The sequence below is a fragment of the Grampus griseus genome (genome assembly GCF_964374135.1).
Source record: "Grampus griseus genome assembly, chromosome: 2".
Taxonomy (NCBI): Eukaryota; Metazoa; Chordata; class Mammalia; order Artiodactyla; family Delphinidae; genus Grampus; species Grampus griseus.
Genome location: NC_139018.1, coordinates 85202093 through 85221089, shown reverse-complemented (window position 1 = coordinate 85221089; position 18997 = coordinate 85202093). Strand labels below are relative to the sequence as shown.

The 18997-nt window shown below is 37.1% G+C and overlaps 1 protein-coding gene across 4 annotated transcripts in view; it reads right to left on the bottom strand.

Annotated features, from left to right (window-relative positions):
• Positions 1-737: 737 nt before the first annotated feature.
• Positions 738-18997, bottom strand: part of MGA (MAX dimerization protein MGA) — a 160498-nt gene continuing 142238 nt past the window's right edge. For all 4 annotated transcript variants that reach the window (XM_082649674.1, XM_082649676.1, XM_082649675.1 and 1 more), the window contains 7 exons: positions 15869-15999; positions 13063-13114; positions 10487-10693; positions 8967-9078; positions 8450-8683; positions 7151-7327; positions 738-6267 (listed from right to left, as the gene is read on the bottom strand). In XM_082649674.1, the coding sequence (XP_082505800.1) occupies positions 4991-6267; positions 7151-7327; positions 8450-8683; positions 8967-9078; positions 10487-10693; positions 13063-13114; positions 15869-15999 (2190 nt within the window). In that variant the 3' untranslated portion in view covers positions 738-4990. The remainder of the gene's footprint in view (positions 6268-7150; positions 7328-8449; positions 8684-8966; positions 9079-10486; positions 10694-13062; positions 13115-15868; positions 16000-18997) is intronic.

Genomic DNA, 18997 nt, shown 5'->3' with positions numbered 1-18997 from the left:
AAGATCAGCGAAGTCACCTCCTGGGAAGACCAACTGGTAATAGCTACAGTAAGAAATAGGGGGTTGGTTCCTTCAACTCCTTGCTAGTCTGTGATTTTACCTCCATTGGGTGTGAGGTGGGGAGGCGGGGGAGAAGGAACCAATATAACACTGTTAATAAAGGGTGCCACCTGGTGTCCTTACTTGTGTGCTGCATTCCCTAGCAACTGCCATCTCCACCCACTAGAGTTGTCCCTAATTCTCTCCAGATAATTTTTGTGTCCACTAGTAGCTTTCTCACTTACATAACCACTCATGGCCAGGAAATGGGTTTACAGAATGTCATTGGTCATATCCTGTACAAAGCTACCTTGGTTTATCCTCTTAGAGAAAATGTTCCCCAAATTACTCCCATCTGAAGCTGAAATTGCAGAGACAATACAAGCTCCTGTTTTCATTGTCAAAGATGACCTAGGTGATAAGCAACTGAGAACAGTGTCATTAAGAGATTTCTTAAGTCTAGAATCTGGATACTTCCAGTATAGGATCAAAATCACGTATTTTTAATTCTTCACAATTTAGTCCAAACTTCACCATCTAGGATACATAGCTTGTAGCCTTTTAAGTGCCAATATGGGAATACACTGTAAGATGAGAAAATAATAATCCCAGGTCCAATGTGAACAGGATTATTCCCTTTTATCCAAATAAAATAATTGCTACCCCACCCTCCAAAATGCAGCTGACCCTTACATACATATTTCACTGTTCGTGTGCTATTTCACTTTTTATTCTGCTTGTCTATGTCCTCAATATGTATACATGGTTGTCAGATTCTAAAATTCTAGATGTCTAGGAAAGGTGTATACCATTGTCTGTTTTCATGATGCTCATTAGATAAGATTTTTAAATTCACCCTAGACTTAACAAGTAAGTGCAATTATAAGATCCTAGAAAACTAACAGGCTAGAGTAAACATTTGCTCATCAATTCAAATATTTATTGAGCACCTTTACATGCAAGGCACTGTGGGACAGCTGAGACCAGTGTTCGCAGTTGGAAACAGGATGGATCTCAAAACAATGCTTCCAATACTGCTTTCCTATTTAACAAAATCTAACAGCAGAGTTTACAATAATAGAATTTAGTAGAGTTTAGATTTGTCTCAAAATTTCCAACTCCTCCCATGGTTTAGCCTTCTCACCCTCCATACATACCTCCATCACTATCACTCAACACTTAACATATCTTTGTAGAGCAGTTCAGTCATATTTAATATACTACAATTATGCCTCAGTTCAAAAGTTGTATATATCAAATTATTTCCCTCTAACTTAATTTCAAAAACACATTTTTGGCTATTTTTTTTTCTCCAAATGGCAGTAAGTCTATTTTCTCTGCATCCAGCAATTCATGTTCATGTAAAGTTTCATTAGAGATAATACAATAACATGAAGTACTGATGCCCTTACATTTTCTTAAAAATCAACAATTCTGTGCAAGAAATCTATTCTGATTCTTGGTTATAAAAGTATCCGAAAATGTTCCTACTCTGTGCCTCTGTGCATTTTTTTTTTTTTTTTATCTCCTGGGAGTGAGGAATAAGGGTCATCATTTTTCAGACCCATCTTCAAAGTGCATTTACCTCTCAATTCACCTGATATCATTCCATTTCAATATCTCAACTAGTATAATTAGGGGGAAAAAACTACACTACTAAACCCTGCTCCAAATAATATATGGATTGTCTGCCTTACTTCCATGTTCAAACATTTTTCAACTTGTTACAGAAAGGCCTGTTAAGTATTTCACCATAATTCTGGGGAAAAAAATTACACACAGTAATTTGTATGAAGTTTATATAACTGGACTTGATCCGTTAGTGACTCTAGAGTAGTTCAATGTCTAAAAGGACTCCTTTAATAAAAAATTTTTGTAAACTGTAATACTAGTTAACATATAGCTTGCTTTAAGAATATCTATTGTCCTTAGCCACTAAGACTATGTTTGTGTCCTGTTATTCACCAGGGGAACAGGTATGTTACACCCTGAACACACTGGTACTATGAGGCTAGCCATTCTTCACTGTAGAATGACTCCTTAAGCCAAATACTTGTCATCAAGTTGTACAAAATTTCGAAGTCTCCATTTAAAACACGCTGCAAAGATTAGAACACCAAAAACCTCCTCCAAATGGCATGTCCGAAACTTTGAAAACAGTAAGGAATACCTATTATTATCTCCTTCAGCGGCACTTCTCCCAAATATGTCTCAGGGCATTAGAATTCTCTACTCCAACTCAGCACAAACCTCCCAACACCACGTCCTGCTTTAATTATTGTAACTGATTTATTTCAAGTTTATACATTCTTCCTTCCACTTGCCAAATTTCTTCTGTTCTTAGGTTTCTAAAAAAATAGTCATTTTTCAAAAGCAGAAAAAGAAAGATATATATATTTAATATATAAAAGAAAAAGCTAAATCTGACATAATTATATTCTTAAAAACATTCCATTTATTTACAGATGTATAAAAAGGCAAATTATTGGCCTACTGAGATCATGCTTCTTATAGAGTTAGGGTGAGAGCTCACTATCCTCCCAATTCCTCAACTCCTCACTCAACTACATCTTTCATAACCACACATGTAATTTTCATAGATCAGTTTCTCCTGGGGTAAGGTTAAAAGGTAGGAGTTTTTGGAGATTTTAGATTTCTATCAAGACTGCAGGATTGTTCTGAAGATTGAGCCCTCCTAAAATTAGCCCTAACAACTTTCTAGTTCCAAGAAGGTCTTGAAAACACCATTATCTTGGGGGTTTTGTAATGATATCTGCAGCCTTCCTTGAACAGCTGGGATCATCTCTCATTTCTATCTTTGTACATCTCTCATAAACAGAGTTAAATATCTTCCCATCAAGTAATGAATATTACTTGTCTATTTTCTTCTAAAAAAAAAAGAACAGTGTTCAGAAGCAGAATGGTCCTTCTTTTCCTGAGGATTACTCGCTCACTTGCCTGCTCCTTGGCTGACCCTCAGAAGCTACAAGAGCCTTGGGAAGTCAGGAGGAAATGCAAGGACAAGACAAGCAAAGAAATAATGGGAAACTGCTATACCTGGATTAAACTACTAGCATCTCCAAGGACAATTATTAGCAGGGAAGACAGGTGCTGGACTCCTTGGCTAAGGCATTGAATGAAATCTCCTGGGTAAAGAGAAGTGGGAGGGATAATGAGAAGCTGAGGGGTGCTCATTACCTACTTCAAGCTTCTTCAGTAACCTTTAGAGGTGGGAAGGTTGAATGCTGATGAGGAGGTCTAGAAAGGCAAGTAACACAAAACCAACAAAGAATTTGTTCCCACTGCAATTTGCAGAAGAAAATTTCCCACCCTTTTCAATCTGTTTATTACCAGAGTTACTAGAAAGGGAACCAACCACGGAGGTAATAATTCACTGGCTAGGACCATTCCAAAGTTGGTTTCACAACCTAGTTTTGAAGATATGCTGAGTGGGATTTGGGATAAAGAAGGCAGGGGATGTAGAAGAAACTGCATCACCTAGGCACAGCCCAGGCACTGGAAGCTCTTGTGTTAGTGTTTCACAACACAAGCAAATCCTGTCAATGAAGACAGAACAGGGGTTACATTCCAAAATATAATTATTTAAGAAAGGCAAAATGCAGCAGCTAAATCCCAGTCTATACATTTTCAGAATAGTGATTCTTGCCCCCAGGAGTTTCCAAGAGACCCCTCAAGTGCACCATGATTATTTACAAACTAGATAGGAAACATCATTTCTATACTCAATACAAATCTCATCTCCTAGGTTGAAAACTTCAGCCTTTGAGAAATCTATGAAAACAACTATACAAAAATATAAATATCTTTAACTTTACAGGCTGTCAGTCCTTCATACCCTGACAGCTAATGAGTGAAAAAGCTCTACAGATCACTGAATCCATGGTAGCAGATAATAAAAAATATATCTTGTGATTCAAATACTGCCTTATTTCCCTGGTAAAGAATGCCTACTGTGACTTTTCTTTTCTTTACATCCTGTGCAGGTAACAGTGAATGAAACCTTCAAGCACCAGGAGGCTGGCTTGATTTGGGGAACATCCAGCCTCACAGATTTTTATTTTGGCCACTGTCTCTGGTATGGAGAGGGAATGCTTTTCATTTTACCTATCTCTTGAGTGATGTGATTTGTGAAAGGGGGTGGACTCCCTCTATGCCTACCTCCAAAATATGTAATCCAGGTAGAAATCCTTGGTACTATGAAATGGTCTTCTCAACACCCAAAGACAATAAGGAAGAACTAGTAATTTTAACATCTCAAAATGATTACCTTAGTAATAAAGAGTTTTTGTTTTTGTTTTAAAGCATTCCTACTTTACCAGAAGGCTTGGATTTATAATTCTGATTGAAAAGGTGAGGGAATGGAAGCTACTTGGGATATAAAAGAAGAGAAAATTTTGTTGAATGACACTAAGTCCTTCACTTTGGTATTCCATGGTACCCATCCTCTCTCCCCCTACTCTTGAAACACCAACTAAAAACTATCTCTTCTGGATCCCTCTGCACAAGTGCATCACATTCCTTGGACTTCAGATTTAAACAACTTAAACAACAGCTATCAACTAAGGTTCAGTTCATAGCAACTCCAAAGTCTCAAGCAGCTTTTACTCTGGGAGGGAAGAACTAGGAACCACTATGGACCTACAGTCTTGTTATGAATTCCTTGGGTAAGAGGGGCACCTCGTGTTCAGTAATGGATCGCATCTTCTTAGAGAGGATGAGGAGACCCAGCACCACAAGTGAGGTAACACATTTTAACATGATCAGAATTTCATAGTAGTAATTTCTTATACCGAGGTCAGCACCCTACCCCCTTTCTCTCCATTATCCACTGCATCAAAGTCAAGGATCACAGTTCCATGACACAAACAGGTGCCTGCAGAGAAAGGAGGTTTCCCCTCACAGCCTGGCTTCTGCCTGAGGACAAATAAGTTCATTTCCCTGCAGAACTTGGTGAGGCCCCAGAGTTGCCCAGTTTGGCCACAACAGGTGCCAATGTAGGCATCATCTTGCTGTCCCGGCATTCCTGGTCATTCCCTGTTAAGTTCATTTTGTGTCCAACTGACCCAGCTTTGGCAGCTACAGGTGCCAAACAAGGCATCACCTTGAGACTCTGACCATCTGCATCACTGGAAGGATTAGCTACTTTTAAACCTAGAGGTGCCAATTTTGGCATCGGCCTCCACAAAGTATCTGTGCTGCTGTTTTCTAGGCCAGCCTTCATGTGTAGGATGGGGGGTGAAGACACACTTTCAGGCTCTGCAGAGATGCCAGAAGTACTCTTCCCTTCATCACCAGCTTTCCTGTGGGAAACAACGGAATCCTTTATCTCAGAGTCAATAACAATCTTAAGGACATCTGGCTCAGAGGCTGGTTCTGCAAGTTGTTTTTCATTCTCAGAAAAGTCATCATCTTCCAAGTGCAAGAGGAGCGGGCTGACAGAGTCACTTTCCCCTTGAACATCAGGCAATTCTTTCAAACCAGTTCCCAAGTGGCCAACCTGGAAAGCTGCTCTGTTCCCAGGAGGAAGCTTACTGATAAAAGCCTGTCGAGCATCCCCTGGGAACTCTGTATCCATAGAGCTGGGCAGTTCAGCCAGGTTAACAGAGTCATCATTTAACTGCTGATTAAGAAAGGCAATCTCATTGAGCAGAGATGTCAGTGTCTCATCAGTATCATCCTCATCTTCCATATTAGTTAGCAGTTCGCTGGGATCCAGTGCTGCTTCCTCTATAGCTGATGCTACCTTTCTCAATTCCATCTCTATGCTTGAGTCTTTGAGATCTTTCATCTTTAATTTATGAAATGGAGACTCCTTTGTCTTCAGTCTCTCCCGTCTTGATTCACTCTCTTTCCATTTATGCTGAATTCCTCTCATATCACTGGAAATCTTTTTGGGTAAGAACTCCTGTGCTTCTTGCATACTGGAAACATCAACTATTTGTGGAAAACCAGAATCTTTATTTGACAGATAAACCTGTGTTGTACCCAGTGCCATTCTGACATCTCTGTGGTTGCCTCTGGAAGAGATTCTACCCAAATCTTCACAGGAGTTATCTTCATTCCTGACAGTGTTTTTCAGGTGGTCAGGCGGCTTGCCATCAGGAACTTCATGAGGGTATTTGCTGCCACCCATATCTACCAAACCTCCCTCCGTGGCCAATGATGTCACATTAACAATTCTTGGCATCATAAATAAGTCGTCGTTTTCTGGGGGGAAAAAAAAAATTCATTTATATCTACAGTGGTAAGTACTCTCATTCATACCCAATGACCATCTCATGGGAGTTGTAGTTAAAATTTCACCAGTCTACTTTTATCAAGAAGATGAAAGGAAATACCAGTTTTTCAAATTACGGACTTAGCCTAACAAGAAAATAGGTAAAATCTAACCAAAAGACACTTTGATATTCCATCATTAATAAAAGTTCTATTTAATTATTTTATAGAAATGCTCCCCAAGTTTATTTTTTTATCCTGAGGCAGACATGCACCTTGATTCTGTTCGTCCAATTAACTGCTACTCTGAGGGAAAGATGAAGCCCTAGAGGCAGCACTGTAAGAAAGGATGACTCCTCCAGACTGGGTTCAGCAGTATTAGTACTGGTAAGGATACTCTTTTACCTTAATAGAAATTCAGGTTCCTAAAACCTAAAATTTCGTCAAAGTGAACTTTCCTTTTCACCTCAACTCCTTATCCCCAAAAGGGAGGGTGCTGAAACTGTATCAGGCTGGTAATGTAGGAGTGTACCATCTCTGAGTACAACACAAAATTGATAAATATTTATTAACACCAAAAACTAAAACAATGACTCCTCAACCTCCTTTTACTTTCACATCTTTTCAATTCTTTTCCTACTCAGAAATTAGAAGAGATCGCAAAATAGTTCCCATTCCCAGGTAAAAAAAGACCATTCAATACCACAGATAGGGCAAAACATGTTCTAAAAAGACAATCTTCTCTTACAAAGGCAAACTCGAATACAATAGCTCTTTATCATTACAGAACACATTCAAAGGCTTTCTCTGTCACTTTGAGATACCAGGGATAACTCTTTTTCACTACCCATGAAAGACAACACTTATGACATACCTGACTGAGCCACAGCACTACTGGCAACTTGAGGTTTCAGATCTGCTTCTAGGAGAGCAGGAGAAACAGTAACCACTGGTCCTGAGAATAAGGGACCTTTTAAAGTGAGCAACTGCCCTTGTGGAGTCATCACAATGTTGGCAGAGGTGTGTGGAGTGTTAGAGGGTGAGGTATTTTCTGTAAGGAAGAGCAGAAATTAGTTAAGGATAAAAGATCTTCAATTAATGCTAGTGAATACCCTAAGAGTGTAGGAGGCATCTCTAAAAACCACACCTTGTCTTAAAAAGCAAGAAATAAAATTCAAATTTAGTTAGGGAACCTCAACTTGCAATTTACTTTTTGAACCATTTTTCAGTACCTGTCCAGTGATTCTCTTAAGGGACAGAATTTCTTAGTGTTGAGGAACAGAGCCATGGAACCACTTTTTCAATGGAATGCTTCTGATGGTCTTGATGGTGAATCAGGATGAAGGCACACACAATTTTATCCCTAGGTTTGCTTTCCTATATATCGCTAAAAAATTACTTCAAGTTTTTAGACCTTAGTTTTTCCACCTGTAAAATGAGGTGACTGGACTAAATGATCATTAAAATTCTTTCTTAGCAATAACATCATTTAAATGTGCAATGTTAAAACTAACTCATATTTTAGTATCTATCACTACTTTCTTAGTTGATATAATAAACCAGATTTCCTTGGTTCATACACTGTGCTATCCAAAGAGTAAAAAAGGATATACCATTCTCAAAGGATATAAACAAGTAATATAAAATCAATATAGCCTCACTTCCAAAATCAAGATAGGAGAGAATAAAAAAATCAAAACCAATTTACTTTGTTCCTTAATAGCAATTCATTGACAGACTGCAATCTGATGAAAAGTAGAGCCTGATTAACAAAAATAAACTTTAAAAAAAATTTCCAATTTATTTGTCTCATCTAGATCCAAACTTCCTCAACTCATGAGCAGAACTGCAGGGAAATCAAGAGTTCATTTATAAAGTCTGAAAAGATGGCAGCTTAAAAAAAATACTGAAACATTAAAAGAAAAATACTTGTCTGAAGACTGCTATCGGAAGTAGGTCTTCTATGTTACCATGACTGATAACTTACTAGGATTTGCTTGAGTGTGTAAAGCTATAAACTGAAATCTAATGTAGTTAATATTCTACTTTTAATACAACCCATCTTTCATTTAATTAAAACTAAAATTATGGCCAAGAGAAGACATTCAGTTCTCTAAACTAAACTAAACTAATGTTCATCTACATTAAAGAAAGCAAAGAATGTCTCTCCTACCTGTGGCCTGGTCTTTTTTTCTGGAAAGAATCAAAGGTTTCCCCTTCCTGTTATTTATAAACATCTGTCCGAGATCTACAGATGATGCAGAAGATCCTTCCTGCTGTTTGCTAGTTCTGGGAGACACATCAAACTCATCTGATCCCATCTTCTTTTTTCTTTTTTGTGCCTCTAATGCTTGTTGTTTTGCATAAATATACTCTAGCTTCTTCAGGACCACTTCTTCTGTCTTACCTATAGGTTGATAGGGAATAAACTGTTACTCTCTATAAGACCCCACGTAATAATGAGAAATAGAGTCAACTGAAATCCAGTTGATTTAACTATATTCCCCTAAACTATGGAAGGCAAGAGTAATTATAATCCAGAAGAAATGTCCCACCCAGTCAAACGATAATTCTGATGTTAACTCTGGGAACCAAGCCTGAAACTAAGTAGTATCTGAAAGATCTACTAAGGATTTTCCTCACTAAAGCTATATTTATACTCTTTATCAGAGATCATTCACTTATCTCACCTGAAAGAGATGATACTTTCCGTATCAAAATATTCCGTTTGCGAGTCAGAAGATTTTTCTGTCCTATCAACTTGTCTGCCTGATCTGTTAGTCCTTGAATTTCACTGAATGCCTACGACAAGAAATAGTAATATCACGTCCATCAGTTTGCTTTTTCCGAAAAACAGGTGGGGGCTACATAATTTCTTAAATAAAAAAATTTTTATCTAATATTTTAGAGAACTTTATAATGCCATTTAAAACAACTGTTAATGTTTTACAAACTTATGATTACCGGGGAGAAAAAGGAGGAGGGATAAACTGCGAGACTGGGATTGACATAAACACACTACTATATATAAAATAGATAACTAATAAGGACATACTATATATAGCACAGGGAACTCTACTCAATACTCTGTAATGGCCTCTATGGGAAAAGAATCTAAAAAAGAGTGGATATATGTATCTGTGTAACAGATCCACTTTGCTGTACACCTGAAACTAACACAACATTGTAAATCAACTAAACTCCAATAAAAATTTTAAAAATAATAAAGTATAGAAGTAAATAAAAAAAAACCCCAAAAACAATTTTTAATGTTTCAGAATTTATTTTTTGTTAAACTTTAGGCGATTTTTCTGTCTTATACTTCTAAGGAAAGTGATTATTTACAAAGAGCACCACTGAGTGGTTAACAGGTATTTCTACTACTGCAAGGAGAAACAAAACATTTTACTCTGCTTAGATCTTAATAATCAACTTTAAAATCAACTCCTAGGGGCTTCCCTGGTGGCGCAGTGGTTGACAGTCTGCCTGCCGATGCAGGGGACACGGGTTTGTGCCCCAGTCCAGGAAGATCCCACATGCCACAGAGCGGCTGGGCCTGTGAGCCATGGCCGCTGAGCCTGCACGTCCGGAGCCTTTGCTCCACAACGGGAGAGGCCATAACAGTGAGAGGCCTGCGCGTACGGCAAAAAAAAAAGAAAATCAACTCCTAATCTAAGCAAAATCTGGTTGAAATAACCTTGTTCTAGAGGGATATGACTGCTTGCCTTTTACTCTTCCAACTTCTACTTATAAACAATTTAAACAAAATTACCTCAGATATTCTACATGCAAAATTAAAACTTCTGCTAGCTTGAATACTAGAGTTTCCTTTAAAGTGACTGTCAACTGTTAAGAAGTATGTCAAAATAGCAGTCGTGTTGTGCCTTTCACCGTGATAAACTTTTCTAAGTACTACGGAAAACACCAGTGTAAAGAAGTCATAGTAAACAGAGTTTACCAGAGTTTCTAACTTTTTTTGAAGGAAGGATAATGACTCTGCTGGTTAAGAATCTGACTTTCAATGAAAAGCTACTCTGACTCAACATAAGGACTTTTCTTCCTAAGGGATTTATTGGGCATTCATTAGTCCACCTTCAAATGTTAAACACAAGCTCTATTTCAATCTTCTTCATTCTCTTTCTCATAAATATCTCTAGAAGATTCTTTCAGTCAAGCTCTTACTTGTCTGTCATTTACACATAACACTTACCCTAGTAAGAATGAGACTTTTGGAAACCTTGGAAGAATGAAGTAACCCCAACGTGATCTTCAATTTCTCAAAGAGATCCCTCATTTCACCACGGCGGCGCCGCTCATTGGCAGTGTGTGTCCGGCGATAATAAGCAAAAGCCTCTGCTTCTTTCTGTAGTTTTTCACTCCAGTAATCAGGTTTTAGTTTTAGAGGAACTGGTGTAGCCTGCCCAAACAAAAGATCGCCACCTAAGTATCTTTCACATGTACCTGCCCTCTTCCTGCACCCCAAATGGCACTGCTCTGTATCAGACACCCACCATCTTCTGCCTGGAGTATCATAACAGCCTCTCAATTGGTCAACTTACTACCAGTCTATCCTTACTCCAAATCAACAGTGTAAATTCTAATACATGCGAATGTGATATCACTTCTCAGCTCAAATTACAGTAGTTCTCAAATGAGGGAGAATTTGAGAGAGGGGATCTATAAAAAAGCTCATCTGTATCATTTATTATTAAAACTTGTTTTCATGACACAAATTATATGGAAAACTTCAACAAAATCTCGATTAGTGAAAAACGAGTTGAAAATTTTTTTTCGTAAATACGGTAAGACCCTTTAAAATTTATGGGAAAGGGTCAACTGCCTCTCTTCCTAAATCACTGTTCTCTCCAACCATTCCAAAGTGCTAGAAGTTTCCTAAACACACTACAATCCCACATCTCCATGTCATTACACAGGCTGTTGCCTGCACCTAACCCCTCCCACCCCCCCTTCATAACTTAACATTTAAAACTCAGACTTGCATTTTTTAGGAATGTCTTTCTTGACCTCAGGATGCCTTAGGCTTCCTTTCTCTCTTATTTATTCTACTTCCATTTTTAAAGTTATTTACTATAAAGAAGTAAAAGATGCATACAGGATTTAAAATATAAATATGTAAAGATCTTATAATGAAAAGCAACTGTATCTTGCACCTACAACTGGATCCTCAGAAACAACCACTTTTTGATTATTTTAGTGGCCTTTTCTGGTTCTTAAGTCTATATATATCCTAAGTTAAAAATAGTAACATACGCTTATTCTTTTCATTTTTCAATACAACCTATTTACTTCCTGCTATGCAGAAAAGGATTTAGCTCACCACTCTCTTGCATCTCACCATCCATCTTCCTAATACAGATATATCATTAATTTTAGTTCTCTATTGATCCCTTTGCAACTTGAAGATAATTCTATCTCCGTTTCTCATTTCATCAATAGTGTCTCTTTGTAAAATGAGGGTATCAGTACTCATATCCTTCCCTTCATTTCTTCTTCCCTCTTTTACCTCCCAACTTGTCATTTGTACTTACTCATTTTTCAAGACTGAAAATTAAGTCTTACATACTTTATTCATGGATTATAAAAGTTTTAAAAAATCATCAACAGTAACCAACCTATTATGACAATATGAATATTAATCATACCAAGTGAGTAATAATTACATTTCCTGTCTTTTACAGTTTCTTGGTTTTGTGTATGTGTGTCCCCCCCAACCTTGATGTTTCTAACTGCCTTTATTTTCTTGACACTGTTTACCTTTATCATAGTAACAGTGGTACCATATCATGGGGTATGAAAGTACCCCCAAACTCTTCTACAAAATCAGTGTCTTTCTAAAGTTAAAAACATGTACATTAGTACAGTGTGGGAAAATCAAAGATACAACCAGATAGAAATAAAATTAATACTAAGTTTAAATACACCAATACACTAAAAATAATTTGCATGTAACAATAATGGTACAAAACAATGGACTGTGTAAATAGTTATTGTGAAAATTCTTACATCTCAAAAATGTTTTAGGATGTCCAATGAAAAAATAAAAATTGTGATATATTCAAAATAATTATGGCCCTGCAAACATGTATCATATGCTCCCCCAAATCAAACCAAACTCAAACTAATCACCCAGTAGTTTTTCAAAGGACCTGAATACCACCCTCCATCTCAACCCAATCTCATCATTTTTATCTCTTAAATTAAGAAGACAGAATAACAAGTGGAAAAATGGTTAAACAATTGCACTCTCTTCCATTCTTAGTGTTAGTTAGGATAAAGAGAAAACCTTCCTTAATTATGGTACTATGATATCCTACACTGAGTACATTAAGAAAATCAAATAAGGTTTATAATTTCATGGCTCCCTGAACTGCTAGCCATTACTTCAGATAATAACTAATTTTTTAGATCACCAGAAAAATCAGGAGCCTAAATAAGAAAGAATGCTAGCCTGTTTCACATCATATCATTACATTATAGGATTAGTTTTCAAATAAGCACATCAGTTTTCATAAACTCCATACCCATTTTAATTCCTCTAAATTATTCTATCAACTGGGGGTGGGGGGCAGTAGACAACTGAGAAGGGAAAAAAAAGCATTAATAGTATAATTTCATTAAGGGGAAAAAAGCTGATTATATTAACTCACTGGTAAAAATGGCCCTGAAAAAAGTCATAGCTAATACAGCTAATGTTGTTTTAAGCCTAAGGACAAATGTTGTCAATTTTATTAAATGAGTAATTATCATTAAACATACTGTAAATACCTTTCGACTCTTTTCAGCAGCTTTCTCATCTGTAGTGATATGCGTACGGCACCTAGATGAAGACAATATTTTCCAATTCTTATTGAAATTCAGTAATCTAATACCTATTTCATAGCTATATTAAACCAAACCATCCCAAATTGTCTAAATTGTAAGCAGCTTCTTTTCCCCATGGTCCGATATGTGGCAATATGATTTATTCAACAATATGCTTTTTTCTCAAATAAAAGTGTCCAAATAGACCCTAAAACTGCAAATTACTTTTTTTCAATTGTGAAATATTTCAAACATATAAAACTGTACAAATAAAATACATAATCAACATCCAGGTATCTGTCACTAAGCTTGAGAAATAAAACATCACCAAAATATAGGCACATTCATCACCTTCCTTCCTTCCTTCTCATAAGTAAATGCTCGCAAACTGAGTTTACCATGCACATCTTTACAGTTTCTCCTAGGAATGTACTGATTCATCCCTAAACAGAAGATATTATGTAGCATTTTAAACTTACATGTAGTGTATCTTTCTTCAACTGATTTGTCTCATTCAGCACTGCATGTGAGATATGTTGATATATCTAGTTCAATCATTTTAACTGCTATATAGTATTCCAAACTGTTGAATTTTCCAAAATTTGTTTTAGAATGTTAGTAGTTATTTAGGTTGTATCCAAATTTTCACAATGGCAAATTTTCACAATGGCTGCAATGGACAATCCCAGACATGACCCCTTGTACATGTGTGTGAGCCTTTCTAGGATGCATACCTAGGAGTGGAACTGCTGGATGGAAGAAATGCATGCACATCTTCAACTGAGGTCATGTCATACTGCTCTCCAAAGTGGTTTTAACTTACACTCCCACCTGCAGAATGTTCCCATTGCTCCACACCTAGACAACAGTACTATCAGAAATCTCGATTTATACCAATCTTATGGGTATAAATTGGTAAAGTCACTGTGGTTTAATTTGCATTTCCCACTTCGCCTTCCAATGCCAGGGGTGGAGGTTCGATCCCTGGTCGGGGAGATAAGATCCCACATGCCTCGGGGCCAAAAAACGAAAACATAAAACAGAAGCAATGTTGTAACAAACTCAATGAAGACTTTAAAAATGGTCCACATCAAAAAAAAAAAAAAATCTTAAAAAACTTTTTTTTGCATTTCTCTATTACTTGTGAGGTAGAACAAATTTGCATGTTTACTGGCAGTCTTTTGTGAATTGCCCATGATATCCATTACTTACTTTTCTACTGGATCTTTTTCTTAATGATTTGTAAGAATTATTTTATATGCTTGATACTAATCTTCTGTCAAACACATATTGCAAATATTTTCCTTACAGTGTGAAACTGCCTTTTCACTGACAGAAATTTTTAAAATTTTAACAATCTGCTCCTTTACAGTTATGTGTTGGTTATTCTTGGCCCTTTATTATTCCAGTCCATTAAGATGGTATCTCTCTGTTTACTTAATTCTTCTTTTTTTAAAAAATAAATTTTATTTCTTTATTGGTTGATTGACTGATTGATTGACTGCTGTGTTGGGTCCCCGTTGCTGTGCGCAGGCTTTCTCTAGTTGCGGTGAGTAGGGGCTACTCTTCGTTGCGGTGGCTTCTCTTATTGTGGAGCACGGGCTCTAGGTGCACGGGCTTCAGTAGTTGCGGCGCAGGGGCTTAGCTGCCCCGCAGCATGTGGGATCTTCCCGGAAAAGGGACTGAACCTGTGTCCCCTGCATTGGCAGGTGGATTCTTAACCACTGCGCCACCAGGGAAGTCCCTACTGAATTCTTCTTCAATGTCTTTCAATAACATTTTATAAAAGTCTTGCACAACTTGTGTTAATAATCCCAAACAGATTTTTCGTATTTTTAATTACATTTTTTTGCTTGTTGCTATTGTTTAGGAACTCGATTGTAGTATACTGAACTTACATCCTGCAATACTGCTGAACTTAAGTCTAATTAAGTTTTTAAGAGATTTAAATTCTTTCAGTCTTAACCAGTAGGCAACTGAAGTACCTTCCAAATAGCCCTGGAGTGAAGAAAAATACTACCTACAGCCCTCCTTAGACTTTCTCACTAGGAATGAAGAATTACTCTTTCTTAACTCATTGCTGCTTCAGGTAGCTGATGACATAACAGGTTGAAAAGCTCAATGTCTGGCACAAAATAACAACTCTTACCTTCTTTCCCTTCTTTCTCTCACACCCCAGTTCCTAATCAATACAAGGCTTACTCAGAACATTTTTTTCTAAGGCATCATGCTCTCTGTATTTTCATCTCATCAGCTGAACAGCTATGAAAATTTTTCTAACTGTAATGACCTATTCAACTAGCAAAGTAACCAAATTTAGAATTTAATGCCATATTCTTAAAAGAACTAACCTTTGTTGAATAGTCCACTTGCATCAGTTATGTTAGTTATCTCATACATTATCTCATTTAATACTTGAAATGGGGGCATTTTCTTCATTTCATAGGTAAAGAATCTAAGATTCAGAGAGATTACAGACTTGCCCAAGATTAAACAGCCACAAACTAGCAAAAGCAGTATTTTAATACCAATGTATCAGGCTCCAAAAGCATATGTTATTCACACTTATATACTGCCTCCTAGCAATAACAAGGCAAGTTAATTACCTCTGGATTACAGCTCCTCTCCTCATCTACTACTAAGAAAAAAGCTAGAGAAATAAAGGAACCATGTCAGTTACCCAGAACTCCTGAATAGAACATTTAGTTTTGCTTATGGTCATAAAATTACGACAACAAAAAACAACAATCCAAAGAGAAGTAAGACTTACAGCTGTTTGAAAGTCTGTGTATGGGCAGCTGCGGTCTTCAAGTGGACAACATTAACTTCCTCCGGGAGCTCTTCTACAGTCTCAATGTCCACCTGCTCTTCATCATCCTCAATGTATTCTACACAGTTATTCTGAAATACAGCATTTCAACAGTAAATAATGTATTGGGAAGCAAGCACACCTAAACTTTTCAACTGAATGCTCCCCTTATAAAGCCAACCAGTGCCAAACACTGATCTTAAACCATGAGTACTGATAATCCTAAACTTGTTAATCATAAAATGGAATTAAGTCATAAAGACAACATATGGTTAGAGCTAACTACCAAGAACTACATTATAAATCACAGATATATATTAAAAAGACATCATTAGACTGAAGAGACAGAGTCCCCAAAGGGCTGTATGGATGCTTCAGTGTTATTTCTAGTGGACAAAATTCAGGTACAGATATATTAAAGCTGCATAAATCTTAATATTAAATAGCAGTAAAATAGAATTTGGTGAGGAAGAAGGTAGAAAGAAGAAAAATTCAGATTCTAGTTTGAGTGCTTCATGGTTAATCCCATATTAAACACCCACAGAAACATATTCAAGGCAGATATGGAAACAGATTATAGCCCAGACAGTCTTCTAAGTCTCTCAACCCTACAGAATGAGAGCTTTTGAAGAATTTCAGATACCAAAGAAGCCCAGGCTTGCTGTACTTATTATACCAAAATATGAGTCAATCAGTAAGCATTTATTGAGCACCCACCACAGAAACTCACTGTATATTTATAACAGTAGACTATATGGATTATGGGATATGCAGATATGCATAGTCCACCTTTAAAAGCAGATATGCAAAATATGCAAAATATGGATTATGGGATATGCAGATATGCAAAAGTCCACCTTTAAAAGCAGTGTTTACTATGTCAGAAACCAAACAGAGAATACGTTATCTGTAACTGTACTGTACCAGAGAGGCACAACTCAAAATGAAGCATCCCCATCACCTTATTAATTCTATGTTTAAACTTGCTGGAAAAACTACTTACCCCCAAATTACAGGCTCCCTAAGGCTAAAGGACATAAGTGATGCAAGTCATCATTCATGATCCCCAATTTAAGCATCATCTAAATAATGTGTATTAAATATAAACAATGGATATTAAAATTAACGTTAGGAAGCTAAATCAACAGAACCCCAAGGGTTTGAATAGTAATGTAGGTAGATGCTTTACCATATTTAAACTGAAGAATGTGTACTGCGTGGCTTTAATTGCAGGCTTTATAAATAATATCCAATAAACTTCATCAGAGAAGACTTAAAAAGGCTACTCACAACTTTCCTTACACTATTCCAATATGCTAATCACAGGTATAAAGTTATCATAGGTGTCAGACATAAACATAAATACAATGTAGAATTTAGATGTGAATGTCCTTAGTTTTAAAAGGCCAGTGTACCTGTCAGATTCCCTATTAGGAAATTCAAGCAATGCCACGCTGTATGACTAAGAAACACTAAAGGTTCCATTAAGTCAGTTCTACTGATAGCAATAGTTTTCACTGATTTTAAAGCTGGACTGTTTTTGACCTGTGGTTGCCAAGGGGGAGGAGGTGTGGGGAAGGGATGGATTGGGAGTTTGGGATTAGCAGATGCAAACTATATACAGAATGGATAAACAACAAGGTCCTACTGTATAGCACAGGGAACTATATTCGATACCCTGTAATAAACCATAATGGAAAAATTTTTTAAATTAAAATTAAAATAAAGTTGGACTGTTTTTGGTCTGATGCTTACCTAGGCTGACTTACAACGAAAGACCCTGCAAAAAGTGCAAGAAGATCTGCAATCTAACTCCTAAACTACCTATAGACATAAGTCCTCAAAAAAGATTAGGTTATAGACAGAATGTGAGGCAAATGCGTATAGAATCATCCAACTGTAGAGCTAGATCCTCATTTTATAAATGAGACAGGTGAGGTACAGAGATAACCAACATAGGAACGTTAGAATATTTAAACATTTTAGAGGTTTAAAATATGAATCTTTTTGCTATATTTTATCTCCGTAAGGCAGTTAGTTAGGCATTAACAGAGAAGGACCAGGTAACACAGGGAATGAATGAATCTCAAGGAAGTGAGATTCTAAAACTGCCAGGCATGACAATCATTGTATTATCTGCTCCTGAAGAGAGGGACACAATTTAGATTTCAAGGCACCCCACAGGCAGCTGGCTATCACCTCCTTATGTTTTACATCAGACCCCAGGTCAGGGGTCAGCAAACCACAGCCTGCCATCTGTTTTTGTAAATAAAGTTTTATTGGAACACAGCCACACTCATTCAGTTACTATTGCTTATGGCTGCTTTCACTCTACAACAGCAGTTGAGTAGTTGCAAGAGCAAGTCATCTAGCCTGCAAAGTCTAAAATATTTACAATCTGGCCCTTTACAAAAAAAGTTTGCCCAACTCCTGCCCTATATCATATCTGACTCTCAAGTTACTTAGTTCAGCAAATACAACCCTAAATAAAAGTCTAAAAAATGGCTTCAGGGGCTTCCCTGGTGGCGCAGTGGTTGAGAGTCTGCCTGCCGATGCAGGGGACATGGGTTCATGCCCCGGTCCAGGAAGATCCCACATGCCGCAGAGCGGCTGGGCCTGTGAGCCATGGCCTCTGAGCCTGCGCGTCCGGAGCCTGCGCTCCGCAACGGGAAAGGCCACAACAGTGAGAGGCCCGCGTACAGCAAAAAAAAAAAAAAAAAAAAATGGCTTCAGAAAAATATAAATTAGAAAGGTCAAATTACAAAGAAAGATGACCAAAGTTCAGAATACAAATTCTAGACACTAATTTTAGGAGATGATTAAAAACAACTTTAGGCAGGGTTGTATTAAAATATTAAATAGTATTTTTCGTTTCTCTCCAAAAAGAAAAACATCTCTATAAATGCAGGTAGATAAATTATCTTCCAGTTCTAAGGCTGCCTATTCCCTGTTTCTTATATATATCTACCAGATAAGCTACAATCACTTCACATACAAAATGTCAAAGAAACTGAGACTGAATGGGAGTAGTGGTTTCAGACTTTTTCTTAAAAAAAAACCTAATTTGATAGGGACTCTCAAGCATCTATC